This window comes from Aureobasidium pullulans (genome assembly GCF_000721785.1).
Source record: "Aureobasidium pullulans EXF-150 unplaced genomic scaffold scaffold_2, whole genome shotgun sequence".
Classification (NCBI taxonomy): domain Eukaryota; kingdom Fungi; phylum Ascomycota; class Dothideomycetes; order Dothideales; family Saccotheciaceae; genus Aureobasidium; species Aureobasidium pullulans.
Genome location: NW_021941022.1, coordinates 1,757,498 through 1,779,058, shown reverse-complemented (window position 1 = coordinate 1,779,058; position 21,561 = coordinate 1,757,498). Strand labels below are relative to the sequence as shown.

Genomic DNA, 21,561 nt, shown 5'->3' with positions numbered 1-21,561 from the left:
GATATCTAAATCTTCTACATACGGGATTTTCTCCCCTATGCAAATCAATATCCGGGGCCAGATCGGTTCCAACAGTAGGCTGAAGATCTGCCGGATCCACGATCAAGGCGAACAGAAGTATGTCGGTATGTTTTGGTGTAACGATATCCATGCGGGTACTTTGGCGACGTGGTGTAACATCCACAGAAGTATAAGAAACTTGTAACAGCTCAACTCCTAAGGAGATCTACCACACTACTAGTACGTTGGCATACACGTACGGCTGCAGAAGGTACCTTTTTCTATCAGAACAGCCATGGAAAGATCGACTTACAGCTCTGGGAACGAAGCGGGAATTACCACCACTACAGAAATAGCTATGCCGAGAGATACTATACTACCAGAAGCAACACCATCGAGTGTCCCTTTCGAACACCTTCAGATCGCAGAAAAGCATACTACCGACCAGCCTCTACAGGAAGAAATTACCGATGACGGCGACCCATACAACGGCCGCTCCAAAAGCAAAGTAGCAGTAATAATGCTCGCTCTCTGCACAGCAGTATTCCTCGGAACGCTCGACTCTACAATCGTCACCACAGCTCTTCCAACAATAACCGAACACTTCAACTCAGCATCAGGCTATACATGGATTGGCTCTGCCTTTCTACTCGCCAATGCATCTACCATCCCATCTTGGGGAAAAGCTAGCGATATATTCGGTCGTAAGCCTATGTTGTTGTTGGCGAATGTTGTTTTCATGATCGGGTCGCTTGTGGCGGCGTTGTCGAATAGTGTTGGTATGCTTGTTGCTGCTCGTGCTGTTCAGGGGTTGGGTAGTGGTGGTTTGGTTATTGTGAATATAACTATTGGTGATTTGTTCAGTTTGCGTACGAGAGGGGTGTTTTATGGCATACTCGGTGGCGTTTGGGCGAGCGCTTCTTCGATTGGACCGATTATTGGTGGACTCTTGACTCAGAGTGCGAGTTGGAGGTGGTGTTTTTGGATCAATCTTCCCCTGGATGGCCTGGCTTTCATCGTGCTGTTCTTCTGTCTTGATATCGAAAGTCCTAGCACGCCGCTACTTGAAGGTCTCAAGGCTATTGACTGGATCGGATCCTTCCTGGTCATTGGTGCGACTCTGATGTTCCTTTTCGGCGTTCAATACGGCGGCGAGACTTATCCATGGAACTCAGCGATTGTGATCTGCCTCATCATCTTCGGCCTTCTAACCTTTGCTCTATTCCTCTTATACGAATGCAAAGTCCCCAAATACCCCATCATGGACCTCAGCTTCCTCAACTCTCGAACCAATATCGCAACACTTTCCACAGCTTTCATCCACGGCCTCGTCTTCATCTCAGGAACCTACTATCTCCCCCTATACTTCCAAGCTGTCCGCGGCGCTACACCCATATTCTCTGGTATATACCTCCTCCCCACCGCCCTCGCAGCTTCCGCATCCTCTCTCGCCGCTGGCATCTTCGTCCGCAATCATGGCGCTTATCTTCCTCCCATCTACACCGGCTTCTTGATCATGACCGTGGGCTTTGGTCTTTTCGTCGACCTCGATGTACACTCTACATGGGCGAAACTCGTCATCTATCAAATCGTCGCTGGAGTGGGCTTTGGAGCGCTTTTCCAAGCCCCGTTTATTGCATTGCAGGCGCATATCCATCCTCGCGATATAGGCGTTGCTACCACAACTCTTGGTTTCACACGGCAGATGGCAACGTCCATCTCCGTCGTCATGGGTCAAGCGGTATATCAAAACGCTATGACTGCCAAAACAGAAGAACTAACTACCTCTCTGGGCCCAGAACTCGCTGGCGAATTCTCTGGCGGTGGAGTGGTTGCTAATGCTGGAGCTATTGATGCGTTACCTGGATATCAAAGAGAGGTGGTGCGTAATGTGCTGGCTGAGAGTTTACAGCCCATGTGGGTTATGTATACGGTTTTCTCAGCTGTGGGGTTGTTGGCTGCGTTGTGCATTCAAAAGAAGGTGTTGAGTGTGCGGCATGAAGAGACGGTTACGGGGTTGGCTGCAGAACGGCAAAATGCTGTAGAGAGGGCTGCGGAGAGGGAAGTCAAACGTGCTGGTAAGATGGCTGGTCGGGCTGTTGTTTGAGATCGAAAATCTGTTCGAGGATTGTAGAAGATAACTTGGCGATCTAGAGTAGTGTTGGAGTGGAGTGTACAAGTGCTCGCATCATTCGGGTCTATCTCACACAAAAGGGGCCTCTGCATACAGAAGGAGATTTTTGGCATGCCGAAAACGGCGAAAAGGCATTTTTCGCAAAGATTTTGGTCGATATATGTCGTTCCATTCCGTGTATATATAAGTATCCATCTATGCGACTTCGACCAACTCATCTTCATCATCAATCTCCTGTACCTTTGGGGGTTGCGGTGGCTCTTCACCCTCACCCTCCTCATCTCTAGCGATAATCTGCACGACTCTATCGCAAGCCTCTTGCACATCAGGGCTCTCGGTATGCATATGCAATTCGCGCATGACAGCATAGACATTCTTTTCCCTCATGAAATCTCTGCCTTCTCTTGTTGTTGTGAGGAGGAGTAGCGTTTCCAGGTGGATGATTTGGATATCTGTTTCGGGCTCGCGGGTCTTGTCTGGAGGCAGCAGTTGCAGTTCTTCGGGCATGGTATCCATATCTTTATCGTCGTATTCTTCGGGGCCCATGAGGGGAAGAAGGAGGTAGGGGAGGATGTTGAGTCCACCTTCTGTTTCATCCGTGGACAGCATTTTGGCGTGTGCATCCGTGTCGAAAGCGGCATTCTTGATCGTCGAAGCGACACCCCTGCGTCTGATTGTGGATTTGTGCTCGGTAAAGACGATGAGTTTCGTCAAGGGAATGATGTTCTCATCCTCCTCGCGGGGAGTCAGGAAATGTTTTCTTCCCTCCTCGTATTTCGAAATGTCGGCAAAGACGTAGCAGAGGTAGTCGAAGTTTGCTTTTTCGTTGTAACTGCCTTCTTGGCCCTTGACGAACAAATCCAGCAATTGATCGATGGCGAACGGTGATGTGGAAAGTGGCTTGGGGATATCTCTCTTCAATGTCAAGAGAGTCTTGAGATGATCGTGTTTTGTAAGGTTGGCCAGCAGCATGGCCATCTCGTCTGCATTCTCCTCCTTTGCGTTTGTGATGCGCGAGTACAAGACTTCGAGGAATTGATCGTCTTCGGCGAGGTATTTGAGAACTTCTTCATCGGAGGAAATGTTTACGAGGATTGTGAGGACGTTCTTTGCGATGGGAGGGTAGTCGCGGACCAGCAGTTTCATGTCCTTGCATGGTTCGAGGTTCTGGTATTTGAAGAGCGACGGTTGCGCTGTTGAGAAGCCGACCAGATTCTCGACGGCTGATTGTGTTTGTCAGGAGCGTATTCTTGTGCTGTTGGCGCATGAGTGATGCATACCGATTTGGCGGATTTGGGTGTTTCCATGGTGGAGGAATCCAACGAGCTGCGAGAGGTGTTAGTTTGTGCGCACGAGTTGCTAGACCTGACACACTCACTTCTTCAAGTTCGGTAGGCATCTTGACTGTTTGCTGAGGTGTAATGTTCTTGTGTATTGACTGCGACAACTTTTTTCTCCAGCCCATGACGAAGTGGAACCATCTCGAATCCTTATCTCTTATCGCTCTTGGCATCTCCGCTGGCTGCTCGGACTTATTCCTTCTTAGCTCCGACCGCTTCCTCCATCATTCGGCGTCCTCTCTGCCACCGCTGCCTCCATGCATATCGTGCCCTCAAGACGCTATTCTGTCCAATAATCCATACATGATGCTGATCTCGCGTTACGTATTCAGGTGATCAACCTGCTAAGCTTCCACCTTGAGAAGCGAGTCTACGGTATCAACCACAGCGTGCGCCAAATCTCTGAATTTGACCCCCAAAATTTTCTCTGCACTGGAATTGTCGATTCCATACCCAGCCTTGCTCGACTCAAGTTCGATGTGCTCCGGAAGCTTATCCTGCAGACTTGGGAAATGCTTCTTGATGATTGAAGCAATCTCGCTGTTTGAATATCTTCCGGCGGCAGCGATGAAGCGCTGTCCATCGGCTTCCGACTTCTCAAGTGCAGCAACATGCATAGCAGCCACATCCCGGACATCCACCCATGAGAATGACCCGTTGGTAATGCCATCTTTCATCCTTCCCTGTATCATATCTCTGAAAACAACATTGGACGTATTCACCGCATTAAGCGAGGTCAAACTGCCCTCCATAATAGGTCCAAACACCAATACTGGGTTAACAGTAGCCAACGCAAACCCTGGTTTCTCAACAGCCATGAAATCCCGAGCTGCCTTTTCGGCGAACTTCTTGCTGCCTACATAGGCCATGGCACCATTGGTCTGCGCTTGCTCCCAGGAGATGGGGTTCCACATGCTCTCATCATACACCTCTGGCGGAGATTGCATGTTGATAATAGCAGCGAAGGAGCTCGTAACAACCACTTTCTTGATTTCAGGAGCGTGTGCTTTGATGGCATTGAGGATGTTCAAAGTGCCGTTGACAGCAGGCTTAAGCATATCATTCTCGAAGTCTGTGGCTGCATAGTGGAAAGGACTTGCTGTATGAAGGACGGCTGCGAAGGGAGGAGAGGAAATGATTGCTTTGTCGAATGCATTGGGTTCGGCGATATCTTTGACGATGACATACGATAGTTTCGTAGTCGGCAGTCCTGGGTTCGCAGAAAGTAGTTGTTGTCCTTTCTCCGCTGATCTGACTGTAGTGACGACGTCGTGGCTGTAGTAGAGGAGTACCTTTTCAGCACATGTACGTGTGTATTTGTGATCGGAAGTGCTTACCCATGCTTCAAGAGCAATCTGAGACAATGTTGGGCGACAAAGCCAGAGCCACCTGTGAGAAGGACCTTCATTTTTCGATAGCAAACGTAGAGAATCGAGCTTGAGTATATCCCAGAATATACATGCATACTTATATATAAATCTAAGGGCATCTAGCGATTAACAATCCACATCAATGGCTTGCTCCTTCAAGAACACAACTTAGGGCTTCTCCTTAATTTTTCGGCCGAAAAATATTATAGTCTTTTTTCGTATTGACAGAACCCAAACCTTGATGATGGCTTCGGACCTTGATGAATACTCCTTAAGTCCGAGAAATCTGTTAGGTGATCCAGTCTTGCGGTGAGTGAAATTGATAATCTGAGTTTCAAGAAACACATGGAAGTCTTGGTATAGGCTTTGGCTTCTCGCTTTGCTAATTGAGAAAAAGCGCGACCGATTACATCACTAATTCAACGTGCCGATCACATTCTTGATACTGAATATATATCAATATGGTGCAGGTTCGACCCTCTTCACACTTCGGAACTTCCGAATATCTCGCCTCTTGATTCATGAAGATGTGGCCACCAATCACTGCCAGTCTTGCGGCAATGGCTCTTCTGCAACACACTGCTGCGGCCTCATCAAATGCTAGTGTTGTCAGCATCCCGGCACAATACACATATCTTCTCCCTGGAAACTTCACTGGAGATCCATCTTACAGCTTTGCGAATGGAACATCAACTACAGAGCCCTCTGTCAACAACCTTCTGGCGGATGCTGCTCAAGCTCCGTTCATCTCTTTTGATGACGAGTTCCTTGACCTCTTGGGACCAAATCCTACACCTCATTTGATCGAACAGAGATCATCGAACTTTGCAGGCGAGGCTGGTGTTTGGATCAAAGAGCGTGGTGAGGTGTGGTATACGACCTGGATCAATGATGGACCCACACACATCGAGATTTTGAACCTGACCGACAACTCTATACGTAGACCAAACATCTCCGAACCTATTGAGAATCCAAATGGAGGCTTCTATCACCAAGGCCTCGTATACTTCACCAGTCTCCGCGTCATGACCGACAACTCAAGCAGCGGCGGTGTTGTATCAGTGGATCCAGAGACTGGCCATGTTGAACAAGTTTTGAACTCATACATGGGTCTCAAATTCGACAGTATCGACGACGTAGCTTGGGTGACCCAACCCGGCACGAACAAGTCGTACATGTACATCACCATCCTACCTTTTACAATCCTCGGAGACAGTCCTCTCCCACTCGACCGCCTTCCTCAAGGGATCTGGCGCTTCGACCCTCAAGAACAAGTCTTGCTGCCGGTGATCAGCAGGACTGACCTCCCAGTCGCAAATGGTGTTCGTCCATCTCCAGACCAAAAACACCTCTACGTCACAGATTTCGGTGGCGATAGCCACGCTGCAGCTTGGGGCCTACCAGCCCAAGTCGGCTCACCTTCCGTATACAAGTACGATCTTGACGACGAGATGTATCCAGTCAACAGACGCGTCATCGCATCAGCAAGGATGCAAGCTCCAGACGGCGTTCGCGTGGACAACAAAAGTAGACTTTGGACTGGCGAAGGAGAAGGAGTGGTTGTCCGGAATCGACATGGCAAAGTGATTGGCATTTTCAATGCTCAGTGTTTCACCAGGGATGCTGTTAATGTTGCCATTGTGCAGTTTGCATTGGCTGGAGACGATTTGATAATCTTGGGTCAGGATAAATTGTGGCGTGTCAAGCTTGCGGAGATGTTGGTTACGGTGTCTAGCTAGATGGAGATGCCTGCTGTCAGGATATATGGACGAGGGAAGATGATCAAGACTGCATCGCATTGTTCTTTCCTTCCGATGACGAGGTAGACCTCTCGATCATCTCTTATCGCTGTGTGTCTTGGTGTTGCTTTGTAAACAATTGATACTATCATCAAATACCCTTCATAATTGCATCTTTGCTCGATACTGGTCATTGCTAGACAGCTGTACAGTTTTATTCATCGATCATCTCATGTAAACGCTGCTTACATGTCTATCTATGTTTGGGTTGGTGTAAGTTCATGCAGAGTAAGTCGCTCGTAAAATTGGCCAACAGGAAGGTAGCAGCAACTACTGGGTCTTCCTCAATAGGAAGTAGATCATCTGGCTCCTTATCACCTCCTTTCATATGGTTACCTCTATGGCGACTTCAGAGAGCGTCTTTGACGTACAAGTTTTGCTGTAATTCGAATTTGTCTGACTACTCGGTCTATGCCTCCACTTCTTCCATGCAATCTGCAACACACAAGACTAACGAGCACTTGTATCAGGAATACAAGCCTCCTTTACCAGTTCCCATTACAAACTCATATTTCCGAAGTCCCTCTCCAAGTCGTTGGCGTGAGTGACACCAGCAGCGGGCTGGTGACTCTGTCCTCCGATCAGACCGCCGCACTGAGGGCAACGTGCGGTTTGCATAGGCATACCACACTCGCCAACCGTGAAGGGGTGGCCGTTCTCGCAGCGGTACCAGTGACCAGTGCCTCTGAACTCACGGGCCATGGCAGCCACAACATTCTTCATCTCTTCATTGGTGACAGGACTGTAGAATGTACTCTCGCGCAACATCTTTTCCACCTCTTCAATTTCCGATTGTACCACGCGGGCTTGCGAGTGTTCGGCGCAGAAGGTACGGGCTTGGACGAGGCGTTCACGGGCTGTGGCGCGTAGTATGTCGACGGCGGTCGTGTCACTGTTCTTATGGTTAGCTATGTTTGCTTGGGTTTTCACTTTTGATGTGTGATCATACCTGTCTTCTGAGTTGGCTGAAAGCCAGGATACTTCAAGAGCAGCAAATTGTGCCCAGAATATCAACGCCTCGGCTTGCTGAAGATGATGCTGTCCTTGGTCGGCAACCTGGAATAGAGTCTCACAGTCTCTGCGGTTCTTTGAGAAATCGACAGTTGTGACGGTGTCGACGGGAATTGCCTTCGACGAGCGGACGGAAAGGACGTCTGACAGGATCATCAAATCGCAGCGAAGAAGCAAGGCGGTAGTCAGAGCAGAGCATCTGGTCTGCAAGATGACGCTGTCATCGAACTTGAAGTCTGACTGTGCCTGCTTCTGAACGACGCGAGCATAGCGAACAAGCTCTTGAACACGCTTGAACGGCTGTTCATCTTTACTGACAAGACCTCTCAAGTTGTCAATGTTGTGTCTCAAGGCGATGATCTCACCATATCTGACTCCAGAAAGCCTCTGCTTGATGATTCGCATCTGCTCGACTCGAGAACCGATAAGATGAAGATCAATCTCTGCTGACTTGGCCTCTTCAAATGTAGCAGATAGAGTCTCTTGTGCCCTTGAGAAGTTATCGTATGCAATGACATATTCATTGTTTGACCAAGTGATGAACTTCAAGGTGCTCTGGATGAGCAGTGCGCGGCGGACAATTCTGCCATATCTGGGGATGTCGCGTAAAGAACGGCGACAGTCTGGGCAGACCATACGAGTCTTGTCGACGTCCAGAGAGTCTTCAGGAGCTCTGGGGGCAACAGGGAGACCATTAACATCCATGACATAATGCTCGCTGAGACCCAAGTGACCATCCATGGTCCCGATGGTGTAGAAGTGACCACATGCTGGGAAAATGCAGGGCTCTTCGTTCAAGTCGACATCGCTGTACGTGCTCATCATGATTAGATCAACAACACGGGACTTGACTTCTTCGCTGCAACACTCCTGGCAAAACTTCTCTCCAGGGCAAGGGGCGCCATCGATCGAAGGGCACTGATGACCACACTTCAAAGTCTTCTCGCAACGCAAAGAGCAGGGAACCCAATCACAAGGAGCTGCGCAAGGCATGCTACACTCGCTGTGAGGGCACGATGATGAGCAAGTCTGCTCTGCGCAAGGAGGACAAGGCTGAGAGCAAGTCAAAGGACAACTCGAGTGACTGCATTGGATTTCGCAGGGCTGGGTGCAGACGCCACAGTCTGTCCCATCGTGACAAGTCTTCACACAGCTGTGGCCGCAGTTCGTAAAGTCTCGACCGCAGACTTGACGACATCGGCCATGGCTTTCTTCAACGATTACACAATCAGCCCTCTTTTTGCAGTTGAAGCAAGAATTCTTACAGATGTGGCCACAACTCAAAGTGTCGCTGCACTTTGCCCGACACGAGAAGTTGTCATCGGTAACGTCCACACAGCACCTCAGAACCACAGTGTGACCGCAGCCTGGCACTTGACGCTCAACAGACTCCTCGCATTTGATCTGGTCTTGCTCATGGTATAGCCAGCATGGAAGAGATTTCTTCACATGGCCGCAAGGAAGCTCAACAATAATGTCCTTGACGATTTCCATACACTTCGAGGGGCACACTTCACCACAGACTTTAGGGCAAGCGTGGTCACATGTATGGCTGCCCGGCTGTCTCGGGCATGGAGCAAGACATTTGACAGCGTCATGAAGAGCCTGAGAGTGACAACGAGAAGTGCAATGGTGACCACAGCCCAGTCTTTGAGTGCATGGGAGCACACAGCCACCATCAGGAGCGAGTCGAATGAAGTCGTCCGGCTCTGTGACTCTCATGTCGTCGGCAATATGTCTTGGACATGCCAATTCCAAAGCATCACCAAAGTTGCCGTTCATCTGAAGTAGCTGAAGAACTTCAGTCCACATGGGAATATGCTGAGTGGTAGCTGAGTTTCCGATAATGAACATTCCGTTCTTCGCGCGAGACAGCAGGACGTTGATGCGGTTGGAAGTTCTCAAGAATCCACACTTCTGCTCCTTGTTACTTCTGACAAGTGAAATGACCACGACCTCGGCCTCTTCTCCTTGAAAGTTGTCCACTGTTGCGATTCGCACCGCTGAAGCAATTGAGCCTTTTTGAACGCCGGGTGCTAATGGGGCCCTCGATCGTGCTCCACCGTCATCGAGACCTTCGTCTTGGAGGCTCTTGACATCACGATCGTCGAGCAAAACTTCGAATGAGCTCTGCATGCGAAGACGTAGCTTTCTGAGTTGGCCGAGGTACGGTGTGAGAACCGCAATAGCTTCTGGCTTGTACGTTCCTTGCTTGATCAGGTGAGAGACGAGAGCAGTCGTCATCTCCACTTCGTAGTCATTCGTGTGCGAGGTAGATTGCAGACCTCCATGAGATTCCGGATACTGATGATCAAGCCAGAAGAGTCGCTTCCTCATCCCGGTTACTTCTGGATGTACAAGGGTGGATGATGCGTCAGAAAGCGTAGGATACAAAGTTGAACGCACCAGCTCAGAGATGCTCGGATGCATTCTTCTTTGTGTGTCGAGACGGCTGAATGGAAGACGGACGCCGCCACCAGCAGCATCAACCAGTCTTTCGAAGAGGGACGTGTCCAGGGCATATTGTCGACCTTGAACGCTCTCTTGTGAAAGCTCGTAGCACTGGACATGGGGTCGTAATTGCAAGTGATCGCCAATGAGAATGGCGTGTTCAACTGACGGCAGTAATGCGGTCAAAAGATGAGATTCGAGCACTTCACCGGCTTCCTCACAAAGAAGGATCTTCGACGGCAGCCTACGCAGGAGGCCAAGATTGCGTGCAAGACCTGAAGTCGTCACTCCAATCACTTCGGCTTGTTCGAGCACACGAAGATCGAGTTCGTTGCGGATGTTGTCGAGATTTGATCTGAGGTCTTCGAATTGCTCAACGCGGTCCATGATTGCATCGAGGACTGGTTTCTTGGCCCTTCGAAGCCAGTGGTTGTAGAGCTTGCGTCGCTCAACATGTGAAAGATCATACAGATCGTCGACTCCTGTGATAGCCTGGGTAGGCAGGTTGCTGTGGATCTGCCTGCCTCCATGCAACCATGCTCTGAGGCGATCTTCCGGACTTCCATGGCGCACTTTCTTAAACCCTTCCTTGTCTACCTCGATGGCAAAGAGCTGTGCATCGTGGCGAACGTTGTTTCGTGCCAGATATTTTCTGATGATGAGAGTGTCATGCGTCATCTCTTTCAGGTGTTCTGTAATCGCCCTGGCCTCGTCTTTCATTTGACCTCTGGTTTTGCCGTATTCCGACTTCTCGACCTTGGTCTTACCGGCCTTCTCGGCAACTTTTCGAAGGTTGAGATCGGTCAAACGCTCTGACTTGGAGCGGCTTCCAAGGCGAACAATTTGAGTGATGCCTTGGTCAAGGAGGTGCTCCAGAGACTGATCCAAAGCATGATTCGTGAATGTGACGACCAGGATAGGTCCCAAATTGCCCGTCTTTCTGTTACTCACCAATGTCTTGACTAGTGCGACACCAGTATAACTCTTTCCGGTGCCAGGGGGGCCCTGGATGAGAGCAAACGATCTAGAAAGAGATGATAAGAGGGCGGAGGCTTGAGTCTCATCCAAAGCAGATGTCTTCTGTAGGTTCTCGATGTCCGAACGTTTGAGACCTGATGGATCGAAAGAGTGGTTCTTGTCTTGAGTGATGGAGTCCAGGCTGAAACGAAATCCGGCTCTTCTGGCGTAGACGGGTGGAAGCACGGTGATTTCATCTGCTTCACCAGCCTGCGATGGTGCGAGAAAGTCGGAAAAAGGCAGATCGTTCTTCTTCGAGATGGCCTTCAGAGCTTTCAAAGTAGGTAAGAATGCGGGCAGGAGCACTCCTGGAAACTCGACTAACGAACGTCCGCCTTGGAAGTGGGTCTGAGAGAAGGTCCCAAGAATGTGACCAATACTCTCTTCGCTCATCTCGACGGGTCGAGCTATCACGCGAACGCGATCTTCGACGTTAGATGGAACGTGGTTGTGAGGATCAGGCGCATCGCCATCCTCCCTCTTGGGCCTCCTGGAAGGATCATCGGGAAAGCAGACGCTGCAGAAGACTACAGCCTGAGTGGAGCTGATGAGACAGATGAGAGCATCTCCTTCTAATCTCTTTGAGTCAGTCCACCATTCTTGACGCTTTCTTCTAGACCTCGGAAGCAGCTCAGGTGGCTGGTCAAAACTGACAACAAATTCCAAGCCTCTGAGGGGATCAAACTTGGGAAGTTCGACTAGAGCGTTGTGGTAGGTGTGCTTTTTCAAAGAACTGTTGCTGCCATGTGCACGTGGTGGCCCAGCCCCTTGCAGAGCCTCAAGCTCAATCCGAGCGCTGTCACGTAACTGACCGATGGTGTCCTCTCGAAGCAGTCTGAAGTGGCGGTCAAGTAGACCGGGAATACCTTGCTTATGCCAGCTGGAAGGATCCTGCAACGGGAGGTACTCTGCATGGATGCTTTGAATCTCCTCTGATGTCGGCATGATCTGGATATCTTCGATTGATTCGAAGTCGTTATCGTGTCGTGGGCTTCCATTGACTAGTCTTCCAGGGAAGCTTCGTTGCAGGGCAAACACCGGTCTCTCAACATCTGGACCTTGAACGTTTGTTATGTTTCGAATGACCTTGCCGATTCCTAGACGCTTGTTGATACTGTCGAGATGTTTCTCGGATTGACAACGCAGCAGATCTGCGGCTTCGTCGACTTGTGGTGTAACCATGGCGGCCAGAGTGGTTGCGTACGCTTCGTAGATTGGAGTGACCTTCGCTGTGCTAGCGAATTCGATGACTTTGGACAACACCGCCAGGGTTGCTTCGAGCGAAGTGAAGAAAGCGATATTCGGCTCGGGCATCATTGTAGTGAGCGCTTGAATAACTGCAGCGAATAGCTTCTCGCCTCTGGTACCTCCAACACCGTAGAGAAACAGGCAGATGTCACCGAGATGACGTTCGAGAAGGGGTGAAGACATGACATGTTCTTCGGAGAGGGCGCGGAAGAAAGGTACAATCTGGGTGCTGAATGCGTGCTTCATGGCCTTCTCAGACATGCCTCCAAAGTTCTGGCTCACAAGTTCAAGGACCTTGTTCAAGCCGCGGTCGGAAGCAAGACTTCTGATGACATCCTGACGGCAAGCGTTCTCCAAATTGACAAGCTGCAATGCCTGGTCAAAGAATCTGCCTAGGCCAAAGCCAAGCGGCTGGCGTTGGGTGACTTCCTTCTTCCAAGTATCAAGTTCGTGAGAGACGGTGTCATCATCTCTTGCAAGATTGTCATGTTGTTTGCCTGCGCCATCGTGCGAGAACTTGCAAGCTGTGCCATATTTGCAGCCTTGGGAGGTACTGAATAGGCGACAAGGTCGAGAGCTTGAGTTATGTTCTTGGTTCGTAGCGGACGTGTCATGGCTAAACTTGCATTGTGCGCCGAAACGACATTTACCATGCTTTTGGAAGGCATGGCAAACGCCTCTTCTGTTGCGCTCCATATCGGTGTTGCCAGAGAGGAAAACCGAATGAGACGATGATCAAGAAAGCTAGAGCTGTGGCGAGCAGACAGAGGTTGGTTGGGATGCAAGGCTTTTAAGGGCGCAAACGAGGTGAGAGTCAACGATTGCTGCAATTGGGAGAAACACCTGCGTGTTGCCGGCCACTGAGACTCACTTCTGCATCACTCACCCGCCAACCCTTCCGGAAGGCACTCCCGCATCACGTATAAACAAGCTACCATCAGTGTCGGAAGACACGGAGCTTTTGCGATTACGACATACCCGCTGAGAAGCCACTTGGAGTGCTCTCCTTTGTCCGAAACATTGTACCTTTCGACAGCTCCATTGTGGGCTTTGCGTTTCTGCTCGTTTGTCTCAGTAGACCTAGGAACATATCCATTCTCTTCCGGAAGAATATGGATTCTTTCAAGCTTATTCCCAAATCTGAACTTGAGACACGAGTGATATTTGGGCGCTTATGCTGATGCATGTTGTCTGCAGACAGCAGTTGCTACCCGAAGGCGGTGAGCACGCTGGTCACCGGCAGACCTCGAGTCATGGTTGTTGCAAGCGCCAGTTCGATTTGGTCATGACAATACACAGAGGTAGCTGTAATGGATAGCAGATGCAACACTAGTCGTCTTGAAACCCGTACTCTTGACGTTGTTTACAGGTATTTGTAGAGTCAATCGCATGATCGGCAGTGATGCTACTCAGACATTGGAATTCATACTCCATGTGATGGTGAGAAACATCACAGACAGCGACCACTGAGAAGGTTAGACATGGTGGCAATCACAAGAGACAAGCATACTCAAAGACACAGAGATATCGATTGCACAACCATAGAAACACCATTCGAAATGCCCCCAAAACATGGCAAGCCCGAAAAAGAAAGAACAAAAAAAGCAAAAGTAGAAAACACCATTGAACACCACTTCTCCCCTTTTTGTACATCTCTTGGTCTTTTTTCTCTTCTTTCTTTCGTTCTTGGTCGGGCGATTAAAATCAGGGCGAAAGACAGTAAGGCAGCGTCGCGTTCTTCTTGGTCCTGTTGTCTCAAAGGGAGGAGGGGACGAGGGAGGGAATTTCGGAAGGTTGATGAAACAGAAGAAGCTCTTTTGGGTATCTCTCTCGACCGGGCACACCGGAAAAAATCTCGTACAAAGCGCAACAAACCGCCGCCACCACCAAGTTGCGAAAAAGGGCATCGCGTCTCTCTTTTCGTTCTTTGCAGCGTTCCCAGGGGATCGTGAGGACTTTTGATCGAGTTTGTCGTATGGCGCTTCTCTGAATATCTCTCATTGACGACATGACGCATATGCAAAAAGGGGATCTTTTGAAGAAAAGGGACGAAAAAGGAATTTTTGGACATTAGAAGAAGACGCAAACCCCCGGTGCGACGACATTTTTTAAACTCTCGCTCATGCGTCGGTGGTTGACGCGGCCTCGTCAATGGAGGGGGTGGCCTTCGAGACTGGTGGTGAACCGGCGTTAGAGGGGGGAGATGCGACATCGTCGGCGCCTTCGTTCTCTTGGTTCTCAAGAGCAGCGAGTGCACTGTGAATGTGGTTAGTTACGAGAAGAATAATCGACACCAGAAAGTGTTACTCACCTGAAAGCATTGACGTGTGTAGTCTCCTCCTTCTTTTGTTGCGAAGGTGTGCCTGATCTGGATGAGGGACCAGAGCCCTCGCCATCCCTAGGGGGACCGAGACCCTTACGACCGCTACCGCTGCGGGAGCTGCTGAATAGCGAGCTGGGTCCGAGCTGAGGACCAAGACCAGCACTGGCTTGACGTTGCGAACCACGGGCTTGGAGGCGACGGAGGTCATCCATACCGACTTGGTTACGGGGGTAGTCCGGTGGAGGCATGCCACCGTGACCGGAGAAAGAGCGGGCATCACCACGGCCCATGGGAGCACGACCGTGACCTCCACGGTTGCTGTTGTTTCTTTGTCTCTCGACTTCGGCAGCGGCCTGTGCGGCCTCGGCCTCTGCGTGAATCTCCTCAATGGTCTTGGGGCCCTTGTCGGCGTCCTTCGATCTCCAGTTGTTCTTCCTGAGATCGATGATATCCTGGGATGTGTTAGCTAAATTCCTATACTCGTGCGGCTCAACAGCAACTTACCATGAGCATGAATCTCGATCTGCTGGGCATGTCCTTGTGTTGGTCAAGAATGCTTGCAACGCGGTCGTAGTAGACGTTGACGAGCTGGTGTCCTTGCTCGGTGCTGTCCATAGTAGCACCAACAGCCTTGAGAAGCTTGGACAAGTTCTCGACGGCTGATTCATCAGGCTGGCCCTCAAAGTTCAACAGTCTCAAAACACACTGGTGCATAATCTTGACTGTAAGCATGCCGAGCTTGTAAAGCTCACCAATGAACTGAATGAGACCAAGACCCTTTCTCTTGGCGGCAGCAGCAATGTAGTACTCGTCAGACAACAGAGTAGCCTCCTTGCCCTCGGGCATGGGAGGAAGGTTGGCTTCCCAACCACGCTCGAACTCCTCTTGACAGCGGTTGAGCAAGTACTTTCTGAAAAGACCACCACCGACAACGGGCTGACCGCTCTTGTCCCGGATAGTCTCATCAACAATCTCGTTGCTCATACTGGTCAACATCTTGGAGCAGAACTTGGCATAGGTACCAGCCCAGTGAGCCTCGTCACAGGCCTTCTCGAAGGTGAGCTGAATGACTTGACGCAATGTGCGACCGTCTGTCTCCTTCTTGGACTGGTTGGCGATCTCGATGATCTGGTCTGAGATTTTCTCGAAGTTCTCGGGAGTCATCTTGTTCAGAGCAGCCTTAACCTTACGCTGAACCATGTCAGGAGGCATCTGGCCGTCAGGAGGGGGAGCGGCAGCGCCGGCGGGTGCACCAATGCTGCGGGCCGTCCATCCACTCTGAGACTTCTCGAGAGGCTTGAGGTCCATACCAGCAGTAAGAGGCATGTTCTTGGCGGCGTTGGCATCTTCTCTGTCGTGGTGACGCGAGGGGTTACCACGCTTGCTGCCGCCTCCTCTGCGGGAAGTGTTAGTTCTAGGCGAACCAGGGCCACCCATGCCGGCCATGGTCTGAAGAGAGTTGGTGCGGCTGAGAGAACCTTGAGCAGGGAAACCACCACGGCCCATACCCATAGGAGCACCTCTGGTAGAAGCGTTGAAACGGTCGGCTGAGGTAGTACCGGCAGGGAGCGTACGGGTGTTGCCACTGGCGAAGTTGCCCATGGCACTGAACTGGTTAGCACCTCTGTTAGAGGGCTGGCGACCACCCATGCTGGCACCACCACGGCTGTTTTGGCGACCAGAATTGTCACCCTCGCCAAGAGTCTCCTTGACTCTCGAATCCCAATCCACTGTGGGCTTCTCCTTGAAGACGCTCTGGAACTGGAGCAAGAAATCCATGTCGTACTCCTTGCCAACGCGCTTGCCAGTCTGGTTAAGTGCTGGGTTGGGGGACTTGAAGCCCTCGGGGTAGCTGAACTGGTCGTTCTTGATCTCGAGGAAGCGGGCAGACTTGAGCGACTGCATACCAGCAGTGGGTTGTGCGGGCTCGATGTTCTTGGTCATGTCGAGCTTGAGGTTGGCCGGCTTGGCCTTGGGAGCGGCGGGCTCAGCTGCAGGCTCAGCTGCGGCAGCAGCCTCCTCGGTGGCACCGGGACCGAGAGTGGGCTTCTTCAGCGATGCGAAGAGCTTAGCGTCTTCAGCCTTCTGCTCGTCGGTCTTCTCTGCCGAAGCTTCACCCTCGCGCTCCTTCTCCTTCTTGAGTTCAAGCTCCTCGGCCTCACGCTCCAGACGCTTCATCTCCTCATCGGCCTTGTCAGCGGCCTCTTTGTCCTTTGCGGCTTGGGCCTCCTTCTCCTTGTTTCTCTTCTCTTGGAAAGCACGCTCACGCTCTTCCTCGAGACGCTCGGCCTCCTCCATCTCGGCGATCTCGCGCTCGATGCGCTCATCTTCCTCACGCTTGAGACGGGCGGCCTCATCTTCGTCAGACTTGGCCTTGTCGGCAGCCTCCTTAGCGCTTGCCTCCTCAGCGGCCTTCTTGTCGGCCTCTTCTTTGTCCTTTTGAGCCTTGGCCGCGGCCTCTTCCTCCTCCTCCTTCTTGGCCTTAGCCTCAGCCTCCTCCTTGTCTTGAGCAGCCTTCTTCTCAGCATCGTCCTTGTCCTGGGTAGCCTTCTTATCGGCGTCTTCCTTGTCTTGAACGGCCTTCTTTTCGGCTTCTTCCTTGGCGCGCTGAGCCTCAAGGTTACGCTTGACCTGCTCCTGGAAAGCAGATTTGGTCTCTGCATCAGTCTTTGTGCTCTTGCTCTCGGTGCGAATGTGCTGGACGCTAGGAGTGCGAGGAGGAGGAGTGGGAGCTGAAGAAACAATGGCGGGCGATTGAGGAGCGGGCGAGGGCTTCTTCTCGAAGTTGATCTCCTCGCCCTTCTCGTTCTTGATGACAATGGCCTTGCTCTTGGTCTTGGTAGGAATTTGGAAGTTGTTTGAGGCGGCAGCAGGTGTGCCAGGGGCGGGAGAAGCTTGAGGAGCACCAGGGGCGGGCGCAGCAGGTTGGCCGACGCTCGAGCTAGGTCTCTCGGAGATCTGAGAGCCGCTACGGGACATAGGGTTGTGGTAGGCTGAGTTCATGTGGTTGGGAGGGCCACCGTAGCTAGCAGGGTAAGGGTTGTTGGGACGAGGGCTGGGCGGGGCACCCTGGGGGTATTGGCCTTGAGGGAAGTAGGGCTGGTAGTAGCCGAACTGGGGGTCGTAAGGAGATTGCATGCCGTAGATAGCTTGCTGCTGGGGGTTGAGGTGGGGCTGGAAACCAGCGTGCATGGGCTGCTGGTGTTGCGGCATGAAAGGTTGTGCGTGCATCATAGCAGGGCTGTTTCTTCCACGGTAACCACCACCGGGAGAGCCGGCCATGGCGGCGCCAGGCTGGAACTGGGCGGCCTGGGGAGGCATGTTAGGACCGTTGCGACCCTGGTAAGGAAGCGGGCGGTGGCTCTGAGCAGGCGAGTGGGGGTTGTAGCCACCAGGAGTGAAACCACGACCACGGCCATTGCCAGGCACAAAGTTACCGCGCATGCCGGCGTCGCTGTGTTGTGACTGCGACGAAGGACGGCGCATGTGAATGGGCTGACTGGAGGGAGTCAGAGGAGCAGCGTTGTTCTGTACGACATTGGTCAGCTGCGGTGGCACATGGACTTGCATCATATCAAGACTGACTTCACCGTTCTCAGCGCCGAAGCTGCCGAAGTTGGGGGCATTGTTCTGGCCGGGGAGGTTGGCCGGAGGCTTGCCACCGCTAGCGGCGGGCTGGGGGATGGGCGAAGGTGAGTGGGAGGGCGAGATGATGTTGGGGTTTGCGGCGGAGAGATTGGGGGTCGTCTGCTGGGCGGGGACGCTGCTTGCGATGGCAGGAGAGCCGGTCGGGCCGTTCATGGAGCCAAAGTTGATGTTTGGTCTCGAGCTCTGGGTTTGAGGACCGCCGTTGGGAATCTGTCCGGTGGTGCCAGAGGCGCTTATGATGACCGAGGGCTTCCTGCCATGGTCGCCATTCTGCATGGTGGAGGATTTTGTAGACTGAGAGGCGGGGTTGGTCTTCAGTTTGCTTGCATTCTGTGCTTGCGAGGTCGCGCTGGTCTTGTTGGCGATACTGGCGTAGGAAAGCTGCGCCGGCACAGCCTTTTGCTGTGAAGATTGAGCTGCTGAAGCGGCTTGGGGCTGGTTCTGCGCAGCGGATGGGATTTCGCTGGTCATTAGACAGGCGGGGGGTGACTATAGAGTCGAGGGTGATGAGAGGTCGACGACGACAAAGGCCGATGGAAGTTTTGCCTGGCTGCCGCTAAATTCGAAGCGGTACGTGCGTTCACTTTTCGACGCGCGCACAAGTCCGACACTCTGCGATTCTTGCGATGTAGCTGGAGAGATTTGCGCTGATGATACACGCTATGCTGATCAAGGCGAAAAAGACGCTCAAAATCTCACAGCGATGCACTGTACAAAAAGGCGAAGATGCGACTCTGTGTTGCTGAAGAGTGCGTTTGTCGGCGGCCTTCCGATGTTGGGAAAACTCACACTAAATTTCCACACGACACGACTTAACTAAAAGCTGCCGTTTGATGAAAGTGACGGGTCGAATGAAGAAGATTCGGTGATGCTTGTTCTTTGAAAGTCGGATTTCGAGTATCGTGTGAAGTATTGTCCCTGAGAGATGAAACGATCAAGACAAAGGGTAGTTTGGAGCATGTCTATCTAACCCTCCTTCCGTGCCGGCTGCTGCCTCTCACTCTATCAAATTCACTCTCCGCTTCACTTCTTGTCCTTCCAACCACTCAGCTTCGTCCTTGGCCTTTCTCTGAGACGTCTTCACCTTGTTGGGATTCTTTATTACTCAGACATGCTCTCTGCCATTCGCCAATCTGGCAGCCTTGACTTTTCCAAAACCTTTGGAGATACCAAATCCGCCTTCAGCTGCACACTGCCGTCATTAACTGATGTTCCCAAATTTTCATCATCAACAATGTGGACGAATCAGGCTCAAGAACAGGAATCTTGCATGTGTGACGGTTGTTGGGAACGTCGTTTCGAACACGCCGATCGAGGAACACCCTCAAAGGAACTTGATATTGTTCGTGGGCTACCGTCCATCTCATGTCATGACCCTGTCTTTGATAACTTTAACCAACAGTCCTTGCGGCTTGTTTTCCAGCTTGTTCGCAACAAGTGTCAATATTTTCTCGACCATTATCTTCGTGTCTCGAACTGTTCTAACCACACAGACAAACTTTGAATTTTCGCGTGTTGATTTTGACCGTTGAAATGCATGTGATCGGTCAAAATGATGCTACACTCCAACGTCTTGCCATTTGATTCGCCGGCGAGCATCATAGTCATCATGACTTCCTCCCATAATGGCCTATCAACGTACCATATGAATGCATCAAAATACTAATACCAAATGTGACTATAAGAGCCACTCCCTAGTTGTTGCGTTCTATGAAGTGCAGTTGATCATATTCGTTGCCATCTTGTCTCCATCTAATGCAAGCCTGTCCGCGGAAGCTTGCTTGTCAAACAGCTGCTTGACAAACGGTCGTTTGGTGTGACCCTGTCGCAAGCGCATTCGGCAACACTAGTTTTCCTTCTTCTTCTCCTTCTCCCTCGTGTGCCACAAAATTCGTCATACCCGCTGCTATTGGTATGCACGAACATTCTTTCACTAGTATCGTATACATTGAGGGTATATCGAGCGTTTTATGTCGACCTGTTGTGCTCTCTAGCTTTCCACAGCTTCGATATCTTTGAGGTTCAGAGCAAAAGGACGGGCTCACACATAGGGGAAACTATGTATATGCGTGTCGCCGTTCATGATGAAGTTACCCGCTTTGAGCTCTTCGACAGTCACTTTCTCAATTGATCGCACCAGACGCAATAGATGATGTTCAATTGTGCCGAAAAACACATAGCAACATCTCGAGGGAAAACCCAGCCATCAAGGTCTGGAGGATCTTAGGCAAGGATGTCCGGGCTGCCACCGAACCAGGGTACAATAAGGAAGATGTCGCTACCTGCCAACTCGGAAGCACAAGCAAACATATCGACCTCTCTGCTAACCATGGTCTGCTTTTTTCGAGATCCTCCCGAGGATAAGGCAATCCATGGTAAGCACAAAAAGCACGTGCAATTCACCTTTTTCACGCCCTAACATCCAAGCTCCATTGTATCAATCTTGCACTTTCCTCGCCGCCTTCCGAACAAATTTACCAAAACATTGCAATTTCGGCACGGGCGTGAAGGATCAACAAGAATTTAGAGAAGCAGCAGAGAGGCGAGAGAGAGGCGAGAGAGAGGCGCTGCCACCACATTTCACCCACAGACCGCCTGTTCGACAAGTTTCGACAAGTCCAAACCGCAAAACGGGTCTCCCAGCGCACAGATGTCAGCCTACAATTTTAAACAATCGCAATACAAGAACGCTCGAGCTTTGGAGTCGGTGTCGCCTCAGATTCCAGATCGCACTGTCAACATCGCTTGCGCACCGCAAACGGCGAGTCAGAGGAACGCCTGGAGCAGCTCTTGGTTCTGGTGCGACCTGCCCTGCCGCCGAACTGTCTGAGCGTAATCCGACGACAACTCGTTCTTTCGGGACGGCCGTCAAACAGCTCATCTCATCTTCCGTTCGCTGTGCACTGTTTTCTGTCGCAATCATTCCGTCTACGCGCGTAGCAAGCAGACGTAGCAACGATTCAGATCAGGGCTGTCAAGCAAAAAGTTCCCTTCTTCTCTTTCCGACGTCCCGTCCTGCGAGTCAAGGACCATCCAGAAGTCGAAATGGCTCTTGAACATTGCCCTGCCCTGATCTCCCGACAAACAGCAACAGAGGGACCGCGTGATTTATTTCCGTCCTCCTTCTTATTCTCGGGAGGTCTTGCGCCGTCGGGACCTGCCTATCTTGCAGACCCGCATCTAGCCAAGGCCATTGCCATCTATCCAATATAGCAACAGC

General features: G+C 51.3%; 7 protein-coding genes across 7 annotated transcripts; 3 read left to right on the top strand and 4 right to left on the bottom strand.

Annotated features, from left to right (window-relative positions):
* Positions 1-37: 37 nt before the first annotated feature.
* Positions 38-2,368, top strand: M438DRAFT_394449 (putative major facilitator superfamily transporter; the record flags this gene model as incomplete). Its single annotated transcript, XM_029909163.1, has 3 exons — positions 38-125; positions 429-1,882; positions 1,913-2,368. 3 exons carry the CDS (start codon positions 38-40, stop codon positions 2,105-2,107), a joined length of 1,737 nt encoding a protein of 578 aa, XP_029765092.1. The 3' UTR covers positions 2,108-2,368.
* On the bottom strand, positions 2,286-3,533 carry M438DRAFT_311642 (DUF383-domain-containing protein; the record flags this gene model as incomplete). Its single annotated transcript, XM_029902480.1, has 3 exons — positions 2,286-3,357; positions 3,415-3,460; positions 3,513-3,533. The coding sequence occupies 3 exons, from the start codon at positions 3,531-3,533 to the stop codon at positions 2,330-2,332; spliced, it is 1,095 nt and encodes a 364-aa protein (XP_029765091.1). The 3' UTR covers positions 2,286-2,329.
* A 14-nt stretch (positions 3,534-3,547) lies between these two features.
* Positions 3,548-4,929, bottom strand: M438DRAFT_289612 (dihydroflavonol-4-reductase). The gene is made up of 2 exons (XM_029901684.1): positions 4,812-4,929; positions 3,548-4,749 (listed from the first exon to the last, which is right to left on the bottom strand). The coding sequence occupies exons 1-2, from the start codon at positions 4,880-4,882 to the stop codon at positions 3,819-3,821; spliced, it is 1,002 nt and encodes a 333-aa protein (XP_029765090.1). The 5' UTR covers positions 4,883-4,929; the 3' UTR covers positions 3,548-3,818.
* A 475-nt stretch (positions 4,930-5,404) lies between these two features.
* Positions 5,405-6,583, top strand: M438DRAFT_352082 (calcium-dependent phosphotriesterase; the record flags this gene model as incomplete). Its single annotated transcript, XM_029906767.1, has 1 exon — positions 5,405-6,583. One exon carries the CDS (start codon positions 5,405-5,407, stop codon positions 6,581-6,583), a length of 1,179 nt encoding a protein of 392 aa, XP_029765089.1.
* A 430-nt stretch (positions 6,584-7,013) lies between these two features.
* On the bottom strand, positions 7,014-13,066 carry M438DRAFT_311636 (uncharacterized protein; the record flags this gene model as incomplete). Its single annotated transcript, XM_029902479.1, has 2 exons — positions 7,014-7,535; positions 7,593-13,066. 2 exons carry the CDS (start codon positions 13,064-13,066, stop codon positions 7,142-7,144), a joined length of 5,868 nt encoding a protein of 1,955 aa, XP_029765088.1. The 3' UTR covers positions 7,014-7,141.
* Positions 13,067-14,677: 1,611 nt separating this feature from the next.
* M438DRAFT_266058 (ARM repeat-containing protein) lies at positions 14,678-16,598 on the bottom strand (the record flags this gene model as incomplete). Its single annotated transcript, XM_029900075.1, has 2 exons — positions 14,678-15,145; positions 15,198-16,598. 2 exons carry the CDS (start codon positions 16,596-16,598, stop codon positions 14,678-14,680), a joined length of 1,869 nt encoding a protein of 622 aa, XP_029765087.1.
* Positions 16,599-20,608: 4,010 nt separating this feature from the next.
* M438DRAFT_94039 (uncharacterized protein) lies at positions 20,609-21,487 on the top strand. The gene has a single exon (XM_029910414.1). It carries the CDS (start codon positions 20,714-20,716, stop codon positions 21,395-21,397), a length of 684 nt encoding a protein of 227 aa, XP_029765086.1. The 5' UTR covers positions 20,609-20,713; the 3' UTR covers positions 21,398-21,487.
* Positions 21,488-21,561: the final 74 nt, after the last annotated feature.